Source organism: Thermobia domestica, chromosome 16 (genome assembly GCF_964235325.1).
Source record: "Thermobia domestica chromosome 16, izTheDome1.hap1.1, whole genome shotgun sequence".
NCBI lineage: Eukaryota > Metazoa > Arthropoda > Insecta > Zygentoma > Lepismatidae > Thermobia > Thermobia domestica.
Window position 1 is genome coordinate 162,253,984 of NC_137469.1, and position 17,954 is coordinate 162,271,937.

Below are 17,954 nucleotides of genomic sequence, written 5' to 3' on the forward strand. Positions count from 1 at the left end.
TTATCACCAATTTATCACTAGAAAAACAAAATATCTACATTGATTACAACTGTTAAATCGATACATTAATTTCTTTCTCTTTTTGGCACTCGTGTTTCTGTTTGCGCGAAATTTGTCGGTATTTCCCTGTAAAAGTCGATATTAAATCCCGCAGTTGCGATACTAGTACCCTCTACCGGATTCTACTAATAACAGCTGAAATGTGAAAGTATGGAAATTTCAGCAGTAGTATCGATTGCGTCTCTTATTGGTGAGTGGTTTGAGTACTGCCCAATGAAATATTGAGCACAGTGTTCAGGAAGATGGCTGCCCTGCCGTCTCCGACTCAGGTACGTAGAGAAATTGATGTCGGAAATTTTAAATGCAGTTCGTTGGGAGGATTTTGGTGAAGTGTGAATTACTGTAGCATGGAGTAAACAGTTTTGCCACATGTTGCGACTTCAAATACGTGTGTTAATATTGATGCCGGTAGAACGTGAAACCAACCTGCCCTGCGTGTGTGTTCTGTATATAAGCCTAAATGTCGAACTCATGTGACACGGCGATTCTCTTATATGTACTAAGATTTTTTAAAAGAATATTATATTCACTATTCTGTATTCCGAATGAATTTATTAGTGTGGAATATTTTGTGACCTAAATGTGAGGACCTGTCGTGAAGTAATGTCATGTTAGTGAACGTTCAATCAATTGTTTGAAAAACCGTCTAAACAAAATATTTATCGTGAGATCAGAATAAGTTAAATACCGTTTTCTATAATAAAGCAACTTTATTAAGTTAAGTTCTTTTGTGTGTACCTTTTTTTTATATTATTATTGGAGGGGTGTGTCCATTAGAGGTCATTAGTGCAAGGCGTTGTGTTCAGCGAACTGTGTCATGTGCAGTGGGTGTTCATTACTTTTGGAATGGAAATAATTGTTTCATGCCTGTACTTTACGTTGACGTTCACTTCTTTCTTCCTCAATAACGTATGCAATAGGGAATTCGGAGTTTTGACATGTTACATGTGTTATTTGTGGTTAATTTTCAGTCTAAGGTGGTCATAAGCATTAGCGACTTCGGAAAAATAGTAGTTGATTACTAGCGTGATTTAATGTTCCGATTCACTGCTTTGATAGGAAGTGATTTCATTACATGGTGAAACCCGGTAATCGAACAACGAATAAATTAAAAAGCATAGAAAACCACCTCTGGCCATTAAATTTAATAAATATTCATATCGTCCAGAAAGTAAAGTAAATATATATAATTTGACGTTGGGCCAGAGGAACGTCATGTACTATTAAATATCAATAATGTACCAAAATTTGGAGCAGCTAGACGAAAATCCTCATGTCTATATGATTAGTATGGCATGGGACACTAGTGTTCGGTTTTCGACAGGAGCTCATTTTCGAATTCGACGTGATGGTGAGAGTCCACATCTCATCTTCGCTGTTGAAACTGACGCTGATCTCTGGTCCAACCAAGATAGAGAGCAAGTGAACTCTCACTGACGAGCTGTAAAGAAACTTACCATTTTAATCTAAAATCTACCATTTATAAATTAAACGATTGGAATGGTAATATATACTTACATGTGTTGAATTTACGTCGCTCACGTGTAATTAACTTTATTCATAAACGTATGAACGACTTATCGTCCTTTGTACTTGTCTGTTGAAGAATTTTAAGTTGATTCGTGGACTCGCATTAAGGATGATATTCATGTCCGTGCGAAGAAAACGTATTTAGGAATTTACTCGTCAAGAATAACTTGAAGCATTGTTGCTCTTCAGTGCGTGTTTACATGTGCTGTTAAAAATTTTGGAGAAAAAAAAATCCAATTTCAACTTTGGGATACGCGCATTTTAGTTCATTGGTGTATAGATTGCTGGGCATATTCTGCTGGTTATAAATAATTGGTGTTGCGTTTTGTTCCGCAATTGTTAACTGGAAGTGCTTGAAAAGCTGAAAAAATTACAGGAGGCATAATGAAATAATTTTGGATATATCATTCTCATGTTTACCGTGGAGTGTTTAAACTCAACTTTACTCTTTTGCGACATCCTTGTTTAGGCTCATATCTATCGCCGCTTACGCGCCTGGTCCCTACGTACGCAATACGCATTGGCCCACCTGCTACACGCTGGCTCGGTTAGGTGCGATTTGTTTTTAGTAGCAACCTAGCACAGGTTGGTAGTTTTCACGGCATATGTTCGTATGTTGAATTTATAGCCATAACGGTTAGGCTCGCCTAAATCCAATTTGCACGGAGTGCATCCAGTACATGATATTGCGTAAGTATGTAGGAGTAGGAAAGGGTGAAACATTGTTTTCAAGCAATTTGTTGAGAAGGTTCTGGAATACAGGTCCCCCCGACAAGGTTCTAGAATATAGGTCCCCCTTCTCGTTGAGCTGTAATAAAGACAGAAAACAACGTGCCCTGCTTGGTTCTAACCCACCTTCACTCGCTAACGCTTGCTCGGCAATACTATGTGGATTAAAAATTAAGCTTTGGTACAGAAAGGAACCAACTTAGTACTGTGTTCTAGAACCTTTCCGGTCCCCCCATATAGGTTAGTAGTTAAGTTGGTTCCTTTCTATGCTTAAGTTTAATATTTAATTCGCGTAGTATTGCCGAGCGAGCGTTAGCGAGTAAGAGCCCCGCAGGGCACGCTGTTTGCTGTCTTTATTACAGCTAAGTGGGATGAGGGACCTGCGTTCTGGCACTTCGCCCAATTTGTTAAGTGGAATATTTTGGATCATACCCTTAAATACTATAACTGACCCTTATATATAACCAATAATTTCTTTCCATCAGGATGGTTTTTCGTTGTTGCATGTATCGAGTTCATATGTAATGTATTACCATCATCGTAGTTAAGCATTGTTAGTCCGGTGCTGAATAAAGGTCTCTTCTCCACAACTATCTTCGGCAGTTTCTTCCTAAGTTACTCCATTATTAAATATCAGTACGAGGGTGGGCGCGAAAATTTTATTTTAGATTGTAAGGGCATGTATGTTTGCATAATTTCAATATTATTGCTCCGAATCATAAAAAAAGTTAATAGATTTTAATGGTGTATATTTTTGCGTAATTTTTTTTTTCTCGAATGCTTGCACTCTTCACAGAAATAAGTATAATGTGAAAAGGCTCTAGGGCTCTAGACAGAGACTCTAGAACACTTAACTCGCTAGAAGTTACAGTACGTTCTTGCTAAGTATTCATAAAGTTTACTAGTCAAAATATTTTATTGCACCATAGTATTTAACATTAGAACTCCTCTGGTCCGTCACTCAGTTTGATTCGACCGTTCATAACAATAGATTTTAATGAAAGTACTAGTATGACTTTGTCAATGTTCCGACCGTCAGTGCAACACTGGAACAAGTTATGCCTCGATCGATTTGGAAGAGTGTAGGCTTTCAGTTTACGTAACGAACGAGACATTTCTGAGTACAAAGGAAAAATAATTGAGGGATATTTAAGAAAATTTCCCTTTAAAAGTCCCTTCTCGCGATTCTTTTAGTTATTATGTGGCAACACTGCTAACTAGGTGAATAATAAAATGCATTTATGTGTCCTATTCTATGTTCAACTTAAACTGAAACGTTAGTCTTGATCCATCCAATAGCAGCAGAGGAAATATGTATTTTATAGTCTTCACAATTTTCATAATAATTGATTTTTATCGAAGTATAAGTATGACTTTGTGTCAATGTTCCGTTTCATTTTTCTATAGAAAACAAGTTATACGAATTATTTTAGTTTATTTTCTCATTCGTTATATTATGACAGATTCCCAATACCGAGAAATCCCCCAGGAAGGTTTTATGATTTGTTCGTCCATGGTATAATAATTTCAAAGCAATAATTTTACTGTTGTGCGGTTACATTATGTTCCTTTGAAAATACTTGTTGTTCTGCTATTCTACAATGAATACACTTTCAAACATGTCTGCTGATATGTGAAGTTATCAAACAACTCTCGAAGTTATTGCGTTGGGCATGTATTCCTATTACATGTGCACACAGATAATCGCACTTAATATAGTATGTAATATGTAGTTTTTTAATTGCCGTAATATTAAATAATTTGTCACATTCTTTGTGTTCTTGTCTGTAAGTTGATAATAGTAGCACATTCGCCCTGAAATCCACGTGTTCTCAGTTATTCTGGAAAAGAATGAGAAACAAAAAGGAGCCATTTAGACAGACGACAATTGCAACAAGAAAAGGGATTACTGTTGTGAACAATAGAAAATTCCGTGTAATACACTACGCATAAAACAAAACTGAAACAACGACAAACTAAAAAACTTCCATAAGAACTTTCAGGTCAAAGTACTGCGGCAAGAGACTGACACTGTGCAAAACTGCACCGCTCAACATCAAATTGCATCCAAATTCCTACAGAATACGACACAAACAAACACGGTCTATCCCTAGGACTACCCAAGTTTCATAAAATTACCACGATTGCTAAGTCAGCCTACTGAATCATGTGTTGCGGAAAATTGTACACTCTTAGTGGATAATTCACCATATTTGGAGCGTACTGCTATATGGCAGTATGTAGCAGACATCCTGTTTAACAAGGAGCAGTGCGTATTTGGCCAGAAATATAGCTAAAATTGGGATCACGAAAAAAGGGAAAGGGTGTTTCATGGGAAACTCTAGTGACATGTGTCACTAGAACAGCTGAACGTGTCATTAAATAAACACCTATTCGATAGGAAGACGAATCACTACTGTTACAGATTCAAGAAGTGGATTTCATAGCAGCCGAAATGAGATACCACAACTTGTACCATATCGTCGAGCTGAAATTGTTCATGGAAGAAACATACCTAAAGATAAATTCATTGAAGGCACAGTCTGTGCAGGTATGTCAGTAAGTGTTTTAGTTATTGAAGCAGCTTTATTGTTACTACGAGCTTTTATTATTCACCGTGGATAAGCGTCATATCTTTCGTGGCTTACCACGGTAAAATTGCTACATGCCGTGAGCTTAGACTTACATCATCCTCTTTTTTAGTTTATATCTGTCCTTTTAGCTGCAAGTAATACAGGCCTAAGTCTTCGGAAAACCTGTGGCTCGAAATTTTTAACGCAAGGTGTTTGTTCAGCTGCTTCAGGTGTACCATGGTTGATGTCAAAAAGATGCTCCTAGGTATAATCGTCAGATATCTCACAAGCAGAACAGAATTAATAACTTCACTCAACCATACGTGCCACTCTTCATATTGACAAATATTTAGATTATAAACAATGTATGATCGTGTCACCGAAAGCGGTGATGACCTCCAGCCATCAGTCATAAATGATTTATCTGTGTTGTTCCCCTTTTGATGTGATAATTTACAAGGATTTGCATATCACTTCCACTTAATAGGGTAAATATAAAGTGTATGAGACATAAGGTAAATCTCATCTCTTGGAACGTAGCACTCCCGCTGTGGGCGGCCACGAAGGAACTCACACCTGTTCGTGGTGATTAAGAATAGCTCGCAATAACAGTAAATATGTTTCAATAACAACACTTAGTCATACCTGCACAGACTGTGCCTTCAATGAATTTATCTTTAGGTATGTTTCTTCCATGAACAATTTCAGCTCGACGATATGGTACAAGTTGTGGTACCTCATTTCGGCTGCTATGAAATCCACTTCTTGAATCTGTAACAGTAGTGATTCGTCTTCCTATCGAATAGGTGTTCATTTAATGACACGTTCAGCTGTTCTAGTGACACATGTCACTAGAGTTTCCCATGAAACACCCTTTCCCTTTTTTCGTGATCCCAATTTTAGCTATATTTCTGGCCAAATACGCACTGCTCCTTGTTAAACAGGATGTCTGCTACATACTGCCATATAGCAGTACGCTCCAAATATGGTGAATTATCCACTAAGAGTGTACAATTTTCCGCAACACATGATTCAGTAGGCTGACTTAGCAATCGTGGTAATTTTATGAAACTTGGGTAGTCCTAGGGATAGACCGTGTTTGTTTGTGTCGTATTCTGTAGGAATTTGGATGCAATTTGATGTTGAGCGGTGCAGTTTTGCACAGTGTCAGTCTCTTGCCGCAGTACTTTGACCTGAAAGTTCTTATGGAAGTTTTTTAGTTTGTCGTTGTTTCAGTTTTGTTTTATGCGTAGTGTATTACACGGAATTTTCTATTGTTCACAACAGTAATCCTTTTTCTTGTTGCAATTGTCGTCTGTCTAAATGGCTCCTTTTTGTTTCTCATTCTTTTCCAGAATAACTGAGAACACGTGGATTTCAGGGCGAATGTGCTACTATTATCAACTTACAGACAGACAAGAACACAAAGAATGTGACAAATTATTTAATATTACGGCAATTAAAAAGCTACATATTACATACTATATTAAGTGCGATTATCTGTGTGCACATGTAATAGGAATATATGTCCTACGCAATAACTTCGAGAGTCTTACGCCAAGCTCTTACTTAGGGAAACAATATATATCGTACATTCATCAATAATAATCAGTTGGTAACTGAATATTTCCCAGCAATGATTGACTCTGTATGCTTAGGAAATGTAATGGTATTGACCCATGGATTGCTCCGTTTATTTTCGAATAATATTTTACACTCTGTTGTTTTATAAGGGCCATTTTGATGAATCAATCCACCTTGTGCTAAAGGCGAACCAATGATGTAAAAAAAGAATAAGCAGCTTCAGGTCCTCCCAAGATCCAGTGAAATTAACTAATCAGTAGCATTAGCAGCTTGGAGAGCAGTGAGAAACTATTGCTTCATCGTGTTGAATAGCATGAGGAAGCTTCTGAATGTTTGGATGAGACATCCCTACCAGATGATGAAACTTCTGGTTTCATGATTCGCAAATATTGTTTGTTCAATAATTGTTATTCAGGGTGCCTTGCTTAACAATCCCTTGGTTTTCGAGGGATTTAGACGAGGGACATTACAAAAGCAAAAGTGCAGGGCACGTAAGTACTATCAAAGTTGGTCCAAAACTTGCTGCTTTTCTTCGGAAGCCTGTCTTTGCATTCTCGGTGAATATCTGTTGTAGGAGGAAATGCTAATCCGTTCATTGTCCCGCAAAATACATGAAAATCCTCGTCGTTCCTGTACAGTTTGGTGTCCATGCTTTGGATCTTTCTCCACGCTGATTCAGTCAATTAAAAATTGGCTACCCTGTGCACCAGTTCAATTTTCAGAAATTGTTTTTACATCCTGCGTTGCCGCTATCTCAGAATCCACGGCCTCAGATGCAAAGGCCGGACATCTACCAACTTCACTTAACGTGGCAGTTCTTCATACGAATTCTGTGTTTTGTTCTCTACTAGAGCTTACATCGTTGTAACGGAAGTCTCTCCTTTTGGAACCCGAATGATATAGATTTGAAGAAATTTGTTAGAGCCATTGAAAAGTTGTCCATCATTCATATTTTGATTCTAGTTCTCAACAGTTGTCATAAAATAGAAAGGGCTCTGGATCCCTTTTCGTAGTTAGCATCCCATTCTTATATAAAATAAAGTACGTGTAAGCATGCGTGAATTTGTAAAGCAGTTGGAAAATTTCGTAACCTCCTGTGTAACGGTTACACGGGGGTTACCCCCAAGATTTGAGACTCGATAATAATTAAGTCTTAACAAGAACATGACGCCGGACAGGCTGTTAGGAATCTGGACAAACAAAATAGTTATTTTTTATGCAACAGTCGAAATACCTATATCTTATTACTAATTGCTTAAATTAAATTAAAAATAATAAATAAATTAAAATAAACGAACATGTATAATACTTACTATACTGTTAGAGCTATATTTGTTTTATAATTTTGTATTGTTTTCTTTCGATCATTACACTATGTTTATTTCCGGTGATAAAATTACCGCCACCTATTCCTGCCTAGCATTAAGATGAAAGTAGCACATTACCACAGTAAGCCAGAGATTCCGGTGTTTCTCAGCTAAACCTTTTTCTGTTTTTGAATTTCATAATTTGCAGGCTAGCTTGTGAACAGAATGTGATAATTAGAGAAACAAAATCTGAGAAATAGCTATTAGTGTTAAGATGGTCAAAACTCGTATTAACGAATCAGCATAGTGCACATTCTTACCAGTTATAAAAACATTCAAATATCAATATATATATCGTTTGATATTTAAAGGTCATTTACAACATGGAAGTAGTTTACTGAAGCATTAGGGCAAGCAAATTCGCATATATATCAAAATAGTGCAGGTCATCAAAGATAATGAGAACTTATAATTTCGTATAATCTAAAGTAGTTGATATATATATATATATATATATATATATATTTAAGTTCTCGTTGTTAACGTTTTGGAAGTTTAGTTAAAAGTTACGATATAAAATTATTACTACATATACGTACTTCGAAATATGTTAAAATACATACGAACGTGGTTACTCTAGGGGAAAAAGAAAGGAAAAGAAAAGCTGAAATTCTGTATTAAAAGACATACAGTAGTTAAATTACAATATATTTATTTTTCTTGTATTCTGCATTTTGGATTAACATTGTTACTCCAACACCACCTTTTGATCTTCCTTTTAACCTTTCAGAGGCAGTGCTTATTCCGTAAACCTATTTTGACCTCAGTAGTCTTTCTAAGCACCGTACAAAACCCAATAGGATTTTACAGAATATTGTAGAGACTTGGATTTGTTTATTACCACATTTTTTTCTTGACGGTAAACTACTACTGTTAATTAACTTCAATGTGACGAAATTACCCCCGATTTCCAAATATATGGATTGAACATATTGTGTCTCTCAGAAAACAGGTAAGGACGGTATTAACTCTAAAATATTCTGTTTTATTTTGTTAATTATGCTTTTATTTTAAATTCAAGGTGTTCTAAGGAAATTGTATTACTCCGTCCTCCTTCATTTCTAGGTTTTCAAGTTGTAGTCAAAAATTTAATTGATGTGTTGTTCACTTACAGATGAAGTACTAACGAAGAGCTTCAGTTCTATTACGCACAGGTAATGTTCCAAGAATACATTTACATTGCATGACAATGGGATATAAAGCTAGTTGTAAACGACTGGGGAAATAACAAATTCTGTACTATTTAGAGCTTGCAGCTGGTCTGTTGTGTAGTTAATAGTATACTTCAGTTCATGAGATGGATACTTCAACATCTTGTACATTTAGATACTTTTTTTTTTTTCGCATTTGTCGGATTTTTTTCTTCTAACCGATGTGTGGTCTTTACAGGTGGCTGGAAGCCATATGAGAATATATGAGGCATATTATCAACAGGTGAGATAGTTTCAGCATGTAATATGGTATTAAAATTATTGCTGTCTATGTGACATGGCTGTGTATGTAGATAATGTTCTATAGTAGTAAAAGTCACAAGGTTTGGTTATGTGTTAGTTCGAAATTCCTGTTGTTATTCACGCTAATCAAATCAGTTCATTAATACGGCTTGAGGCGGTTTAGTAAATAGTTCAGAAAAATTGAGTTCAAGAGTCTAGTGTACAGAACTCATAGAACGAAGATGCAGAATGTTCAAATTTCTCAGATCTTGCTTACTTGTCTGCACCCATTCCACCTTTGATCACGTTATTCGCTGCATAGTAACAAGTACAGCCTTGCCTTATACCTTCAGTTTCCGGGTATAAAGTAAGACTGTTCTTCCTTGAATTATGTACCATACAGCATCTATCAGCAAATAATCCAGGATTACCGAACTCGAGAGCCAATCTATACATTTTATTCCGTAAACTGAATTGGAAAGCCAGGTAGCGATCCAAAGATTGTCACTGCCCATAATCTTGACCCAGATATTCGATATAGTCCGGCATAGTAGTCTTCAGACACGTTACATTTAGTCCACCATCATGTCGGGCATAAAGTCAGATGAATGAAGAAGCTTCTAAAACTGTCACTCTTGTCACAAATTGTTCCTCAGTAACTAGTGACATGGTTATTTTCGATTGATACATAGTATATGCAGTGGTCATTGATTTCAAGATACTGTATTATTTTGTTGGAGGCTAATGTGCAACCCATGGAATCGGACAATTTCGTCTTGCCTTGAAATTCCGGTTTTCTATTTGGATAATATTTAGTAGCTATGAATAGTTGAAAATGTGGTTCGGACAGTGCTGAATCAATCTGTGTAGGAGTGAATGTACTAAAGACTAAATACATTTGATAGGTAGAAACCGAACTCATGTAACTAACGGAACTATTTAGTTGAGAACTTGGGTATAGCTATCACAAAAGAGAAACATGTTAATTGTAACAAATACATGATATTACTTTCTGCGACAGATTTTATCATCGAGTTTAATATCGAAGAATTTAAAAATGAAAATATGTAGAACAGTATAATTTTGTCTGTTGTGTACAGATCGGAAAGTCTGTCGTTAGTTCGTACTATTTACGATGGAGTGATAATTGTTGTGCTTCGAGGAAAATTTTCGGGGTAAATAAACAAATGGGAGGAATCGGAGAAGGTTACACGACGCCGAACTCTGTCATATGTATTCACCATATATATATATAAGTATTAGTCGAAAATTTGAAGTAGGCGGTACACGTTGCTTACTGGGAAAATAGGCATTGGTGCATTAGTAAGCTTATTGGTTGGATAATATCTACAAGAATTGTTTTAGGTACGTTCAGAACATTGGAGGAAAACAAGATATGAGGTAGGTGGGATATTGCCATCATGACTGGGTTTGACTAGCACTAGCGAGGGCCGTGATGGCAGAATGGTTGATCACTCACTCCTGGTGCAGAATTCATTGGTTTGATTCCAGCTCGCGCCAAATAGACTTCTGGTGGACAAAACACATTTTGCGTGGATTTTCTCGGGGTTCTGTTTCCTACCACTTTTTATGCGAATATTATCAAAGATTTCTCATTACCATCTTCCCTAGCTCGAAGCATAATCGCAGGACGTTAAGCTGAAGAAAGGAAGACTTTAGCAGGCTTTTTTTGCTTTTTAACGTTGAATCTTGAGGATTGCTGGTCGTAAAACTGAATTTTCCATAAGCTCAGATGTTTGTTACCCGTTCTGTTTTTACTGTTTTGAAAATCATGGAGATTTGATAATTACTCCTTTTAGTGGCTCATTATTCAAAATTTGAAAGTTTTATTTAAAAGAGTATTTTAGTTACTGAACGTTATAGTGACTTGCAAGGATATTCGGAATCTTTAAAAGTTGCACGTGATTTTCTAGTAAAGTGAAATATCAGTGGTTGTACAAGTAAGCAAGCATTAGTTTTTACGTAATGGTTACTTTCTAGAACTACTGTAGTTACCAAGTTATATTTTTGTGCGTTATAGTATTTTATTAATATGGAAAACTTAATTTGACTGTAGCTTTTCAGAGTAGATGTTTAGAGACTCACAGTCGTGCATGTTTCACAATTCTGTAACATATCTAGAAATTATATGAAATAATATCAGAAAGCAGTATATACCATAGTTTAGTTACAAACTGAAATCCATCCCAGTTGTTCCACGTTTTACCCTCTTCTGATACGTGATTGATATCCGGCAAAATGTAATGTGGTTTGGATCTCACGTTGAGTGGGTAGGTGCTAGTCCTTTGCACCCTTAAAGAAGTGGACGTTACTAAATCTTCAAACTTTTAGCCGTAAGAGAGTCACAGGTTTATTGGTGCAAAAAGGATTCATTGCTATATCCTACGGAATAGAACAGTATTCAGTCAGGATTGATGCTTCCCACTTGAATTAAGTTTTGCTTCATTATTATATTTCACCTTGGTATACCTAAAAGTCTTATCTCCACGGGACTGCCCATCTCAAACCCTATTGAACGCTCTCATATTTTACATGGGAGTGACCACCTCCGTTTAATGATTAGAATATAGTTGCAGCGCTAACCTTCAAACATTCTTGAATGTTCGTGTAATGTTTGTTTTTTATGATTATAGTTTCTATTTAATGAGTCCATAAATGGATTAATTCAGTCTTGTGAGGGTATTGTTGTAAAAGCACGTTCGAGAATTGCTATGAAAAGTAGTGCAAACCTAGTTGTTTTTAGGGTTTTAACTTAATAATCACATATACATGAAGGCGTACTGTCCCACTGATGATACGTATATTTGTAATTTTCTTCAGTTATGACTATTGATAATATTTTCGCAAATAAAGCTACATTTACAAGTTCAGTAGCTGAAATGCCTGTTCTTCGCACGGGGAGCATGCGTTTGTGGGAAATATTTGAATCCTCTTCCTCCTTAGAATATTTAAACGGATCAGACGTTTTCCCGACTCAGAAAATTATGAATTCGACATCTGTCATTTTTAACATTTTATTTAAAAAAAAAAAAAAAAAAATCTTCCCCACTCTACCTTCTATAGATAGGGATGACCTTGGACTTAAAAGACATTGAGAGCGTTGCTATTCATTTCAACGATCCCGAAAAATATGAATTGGACGTTAATATCGGTCGTTTTCGATCATTTTGGTGTATCACCCCCTAGTACTCTCTAGGTATGCTAGGGTTCTTACTTTCACAAGGGGGATGAGTTTAGACTTAAAGGGCACCAAAACTGTCACCTATTAGCTCGTGGACTCCGAAAACTATGGAGTCGAGTTTAATATCGGTCATTGTCGATCGTCTTTGTCTCTCCCACTTCCCCGTTAGTTTTTTTTTTTTAAATACCCAGACAGTACTCTTTTCCAGGTTGAAATTGCTCCAGACACTTCAGAGTTAGGGGCTGGTATATGTATACAGGGTGTTTCAAAACAACAACAACGTTTGGGAGGTGATTCCTGGCACCAAGATAAGACAAAAAGTATAGACCAACCTGGGTTTACAAATACTTCCTTTCGGACTTATAGGCTGCCGAAAACGTGAAAAAACGACATTTAAAGGCCCATAGCTCAAAAACTATGGGGTCTACCATAGTGGGGCCAAGACTTCACTTAGGATCTATTATGTGCCCTATCCAAATATCCATGTTTCAGAATCCTAAGGTACTCACCAACTACCCTTATAAAAATTGTTGCGGAAGTACCGCAGGATCCTGAAACATGGATATTTGGATAGAGCACATACTAGTTCCTAAATAAAGTCTTGATTCGACTACGGTAAATCCAATAGTTTTGAAGCTATGAGCCTTCAAAGTTCATTTTTCATGTTTTCGACAGCCTATAACTCCGAAAGGAAGCATTTTTCTGCACCCAAGTTGGTCTATACTTTTTGCTTTATCTTGGTGTCAGGAATCACCTCCCAAGCGTTGTCGGGGTTGTTTTGAAACACCTAATATATATATATATATAATATAGGAAGGAAAATAATGCGTTGGAATCAAAGTTTTGCGACCAAGGACTGAATGGTATTGTTTTTGCTTTGAGTTTCTGAAATATAAATATCATAGAAATAGTGGTGTCATTACTCTTCATACAGTAAGAATTTAAAACAAGAATGATTTTAATTTGAAATCGTCGTTTGAATTTGAACGACGTCGTATCCGTTGAGTTCAAAATGTACTTCGTCAGTTGTATGGTCGGTTCGGGTTTCTTGCTGTAATTGTTATTTCTTGTGCAGTCAGTAGGTTCGTAATGTTATAAAAAATCTTTGATTTGTGTGTCATATTTCAGTGAAAGCTGTAGTTGTGTTAACAGCAAATATTGCGATTAATTTGAAAAACTGTCTTTGCGGTATTAAGTGCTGATTTGATTAGGTGAATGTGTGAAGGTAATAAGTGGATACATTTCTTGTATTTGTATAAATGGTTAACTCCATTCTTCTAGTATCTTTCCAAACATTACAAAAGTACCTTCGAACGACACACATAATATTATGAATATGGAGTTTTATATACATATCTCAAAAACAAGTAAATAAAAGCCATACCGGAGCGTCACACTGATTCAGAGATGTTCTGAGTTCCTTTATGATGCCAGATCAACACCAACAATTCGTTCCTTCCAGGAATCGAACATTCGACTAAGCATCGAACTCACGCGAATCAGATTTGTGATAGTATGTAGATACAACATAATCCAGGCTGAAATAGGCTTGGAAATATTTTAATTGTTAATGCAACAGTGTCATCTACACAATATACTGTCATTAGTATTACCTCTGCAATAGTGCATCGTTTTCCACTTATCGTTAAGACATTCGTCAGCGTTGTAGTGCATGTTGACGTTTCGTTTGAAGGTACTTAAAAAAATCTCTTCTGTTACAGGAGTACATACGCTAAATAGTTCACTGTAGAGAAATGCATGAAGTAATTGCTAATAACTAAATAGTTAATTCAGTTAACGTAACGTACTGGAGACGTGTTAGCAGAAAATTGTAATAAGTGTGTTTACGAACGTAAATATAACCAGCATAAGTTAGTTTTCGTGTTTAGGAAAAAGTACTTCCATGTTGTCCTGTAACAGGAGAGATTTAAAGGAAAAATCTTCTTTGTTCTTGTAGTGTCATTAATAATATTTCATCCTAAACTTCAAATAAATCTTGTGTATCTTCTGTTAGCTGGTTTTCCCACTTGTTTTGCATGTGTTGTAGATTTTTCTTGAGCAAGTTTAGTTACTTCATGAAATGATGATAAATATAATTGAATATTCGTTATATGTAAAATAGAATGTTTGTGTTTTCTTTCTTTGTGTAAATGCAATGGACTCCCGATCATCTGACAGTGTTATTTCAACAACTGTCTATTGGTGAATCATAGTATTATGCAGCATTTGACTTTGAGCATTTCTAAATTAAATTTGCATCGTTCTGCGTCAGTTTTCACCGCTGCCCAATTTCAGCAGTAATATTTTACCAATAATAAATTGAAATACTGATGAATAAATAATCGTAAAATTAACTGACCTTTTATGTATCAACCTTACTTTTTTTTTTTTTTTGTTCCACATTTTCTCATTTTGTATTTTTATTTTTTTTCTGGTACCGCGAATGTACAGGTAACTTTAGGCATGAAGTAGCTTTATCTTTTCTTCATAACCTTCAGTTATCTGTGTGGAGAGAGAAGTGGAATGAAAGTGCGTGGAATTAGATAAGATGGAATTAGTATAAATTTTGATTGTAATGGTGAATTCATATGCTGGAGGAATCAAAGAATATTTCTGTTATATTTAATTCATGGTAAACCTACTGAAGAGGTTGAGTCTTCAGAACACCAATTAATACTGTCTTCTTATAAGTGCTTGTGTGTTTCCAAATCAAATTAAATGATTTCTTGTTTCTAAGCTACATGTATTTCTTAACGCAAATTCTTATCTCTCTCTTTGTCGGGTGATCGGATATCCAGTATTAGTTTTGTGTTGGACATTGGTTTAAAATATAAGCTTGAAACTTCTAGCCGTAGAAGAATTTATCTGTTCATTCATATAATCGAAAAAGATATCTGTCTCAGAGTAACTATAAATCTCGTAATTTTTTATGATTATTGAGGGAAAGAACTCCCTTCGATATTCAGATAATAAAATAAATTATGTTGGAAACCACGGTATGATGACATCTTAAATCAAGTCACCAATTTACCTTCGTTCTCCAGTTCACCTAGAACAACCAGATAAACATGGGTACAGTTCCGAACAAGGAATGGTTAATATGATTCGCATGTAATCTAGAAGTACATAGTTTTTCATTTAAAAAAAAAAGTCCTTTAATGAGTCTTCTACTAAACCCACTGTTCACTGATGGAATCTATATCGTGTAATCAAAACTGCAAAATTTCAATATAAACATTTTAAGTTTACTCAATTGTGATTGCTGTTATTTGGCAATCGATTTTTCCATAAACTGAATAATAAAAGTAGAATTACATTACTTTTTTTCGTGTTACTGGATTCAAATTTATCATTTAGGGTTTTTTTTTTTTTTTTTTTCTGACAGGGTACATAATGTGTTTCATGACTATCCTGCGAACTCCTTACGGTGATATTGACTGATAGAACCGTGGAATACATTCGTCAATATAATAAAGCACTCACCGATTTGCATTCCTTAATGCAGAATAAACTTCCGATATTTCGAATACATACTCTAGTATATTTTGACGAGGATAAATTAAGCTTTATACATGTTGTTCCTTAAGAGCTTCACATACTTATTGCTTGTGTATGAGTGCACATTTTGAAAATTGTAAACCCAATAACGTATTTTTATGTACAGTATAACCCACACTTGCTCCACTCTAAATTGTTGATTTGTGTACTTGAAACTACGTTACTGGTTTTACAGTTTTCAAAATGTTCTCTGATACACAAAAACAATAAGCGTATGAAGACCTCAAGATAAATGTACAGGAGGTTGATCCGTGTATATGAGTCCACTTTTAAGTATTCACCCCCTGCTCAGAATCGACCGATCCAAACGATTCATATAGCAGGGTAAGTTCGGTGTATGTGTATCATGGCTTGGCTCCCAATACGAACCGGTTTTGTGAAGGCTACGTCGTACTTTTCCACGCCAAGTTTTCTGTGACAGAGATTCAAAAATAGTGCAAGGAAGATGGGTGTACATTTTTTGAAGTTAACGACCATCAAGGACTTAATTAATCGACATGAACACCACGACGTTCCAGCACTTCGTTCACCAAATAAGGGTAGTAGAAAGCGACCATTTACTGCGGTGACTCCACCCGTAGCTCGGAAGTTGCACAGAATGGCCCTGCAGGAAAATCCTCCTACATAGCATGTGATAGTGAAACGATTGTACGTGACAGTCACCTGTGAACAGCAACCCACATGTCAAATTAAAGCTCCGGATGGTGTTCAAAAGTCGTGGGCATATCCTTACTGCGGCCCATAGGAAGAAGAGACTCACTGTAGGCGCTTCTGTAAACGCCATATATCTGGGGAAAAGTGGAATTTTTTGCTACACTCGATGAAGCCTGGATTTATCTATCAGATTGTGGCAAAATTCGAGACGTAAAGTATACTCCACGAGACGCAAAAACCTTTCCTGACTTCTTCCGTCAGTGCAAAACAAGTTTCTCGAAGGGATTTGTGGTTGTCACGGGATACTGCTGTGAATACAATGATTCGACGGATGCCTAAAAACTGCAAAATCAACTCCGCATTTTATCAGCAACATACCCTCGCATTAGTTTATACAGAAAATCTACCTAGTTTGTACGGAAATGCAATGAATCAAGTTCGTGTGCATTTGTATAAGGCCTCATTACATACATCCTCTTCTACACAGATTTCTGCAAAAGATGTCGGCATCCAGGTTACTCCTTTCCAGGACATACCAGTGAACTAATCTGATGCCAATCCCGTGTATTTTTGCTAATTTGACTTAATGAAAGGAGCTCTTGCATCTCATCATGTCAGCACTGTTACTGGCCTCTAGAAAGTTCGCCAGGAGGCGTGGCTGAGGATTCTCGTTCCTGTACTTTAAAGGAGCTTTCTACAACGGAGGTTACGATGCATGGCTATTGCCAAAACGCATGGTGCTCACATCAAGGGAACCGATGATGGTCCAGTGGTTTTTCCTAAGGTAAATGAGATGTCGGAATCGGACACAGACAGACAGATCAACCGTCTGTATTAAGGTTTATCTATCTAGACAAAGGATAGTCGAGTGTGTCCGAAATATCGAAAGTATACTGTGCTTTAAGGAATACAAAAAAGTGAGTACTTTAGTTACATCCTTACGATGAATATATTTTGTTAAACGAAAAAGAAAGAGATCGTAAAAAACAGGATTCGGAAATATATCGCCAAGGCAATCAAATGTGAAACACATCCAAATAGCAACAATATTTATTCTTTCTGAATAGTCTTGCTTTCGAATCCTGCTGCGTCTGTGGAAGGGTTTAATGTTACATTTTTATGGGAATGAGTCCTGCTTATGCAAGAGGTACATCACATCAAGCGGTGCAGTTCCCTCTTGGAGCTCGTAATTTCTTAACAAACACTGACATTATCTTCCTGTTGAGATTACGATGGAGGCAACAGTGCGGCGGAAATAGGCGTC

General features: G+C 36.3%; 1 protein-coding gene across 5 annotated transcripts in view; it reads left to right on the forward strand.

The window, feature by feature from the left end:
• The first annotated feature begins 214 nt into the window (after positions 1–214).
• Positions 215–17,954, forward strand: part of LOC145673498 (uncharacterized) — a 154,541-nt gene continuing 136,801 nt past the window's right edge. For 3 of the 5 annotated variants that reach the window (XM_081743263.1, XM_081743266.1, XM_081743265.1), the window contains exons 1-2: positions 220–329; positions 9,233–9,277. In XM_081743263.1, coding sequence (XP_081599389.1) covers positions 303–329; positions 9,233–9,277 — 72 coding nt within the window. In that variant the 5' untranslated portion in view covers positions 220–302. Of the gene's footprint in view, positions 330–8,957; positions 8,998–9,232; positions 9,278–17,954 lie in introns of all 5 variants that reach the window. The other 2 variants (XM_081743264.1, XM_081743268.1) reach the window with 2 other exon arrangements.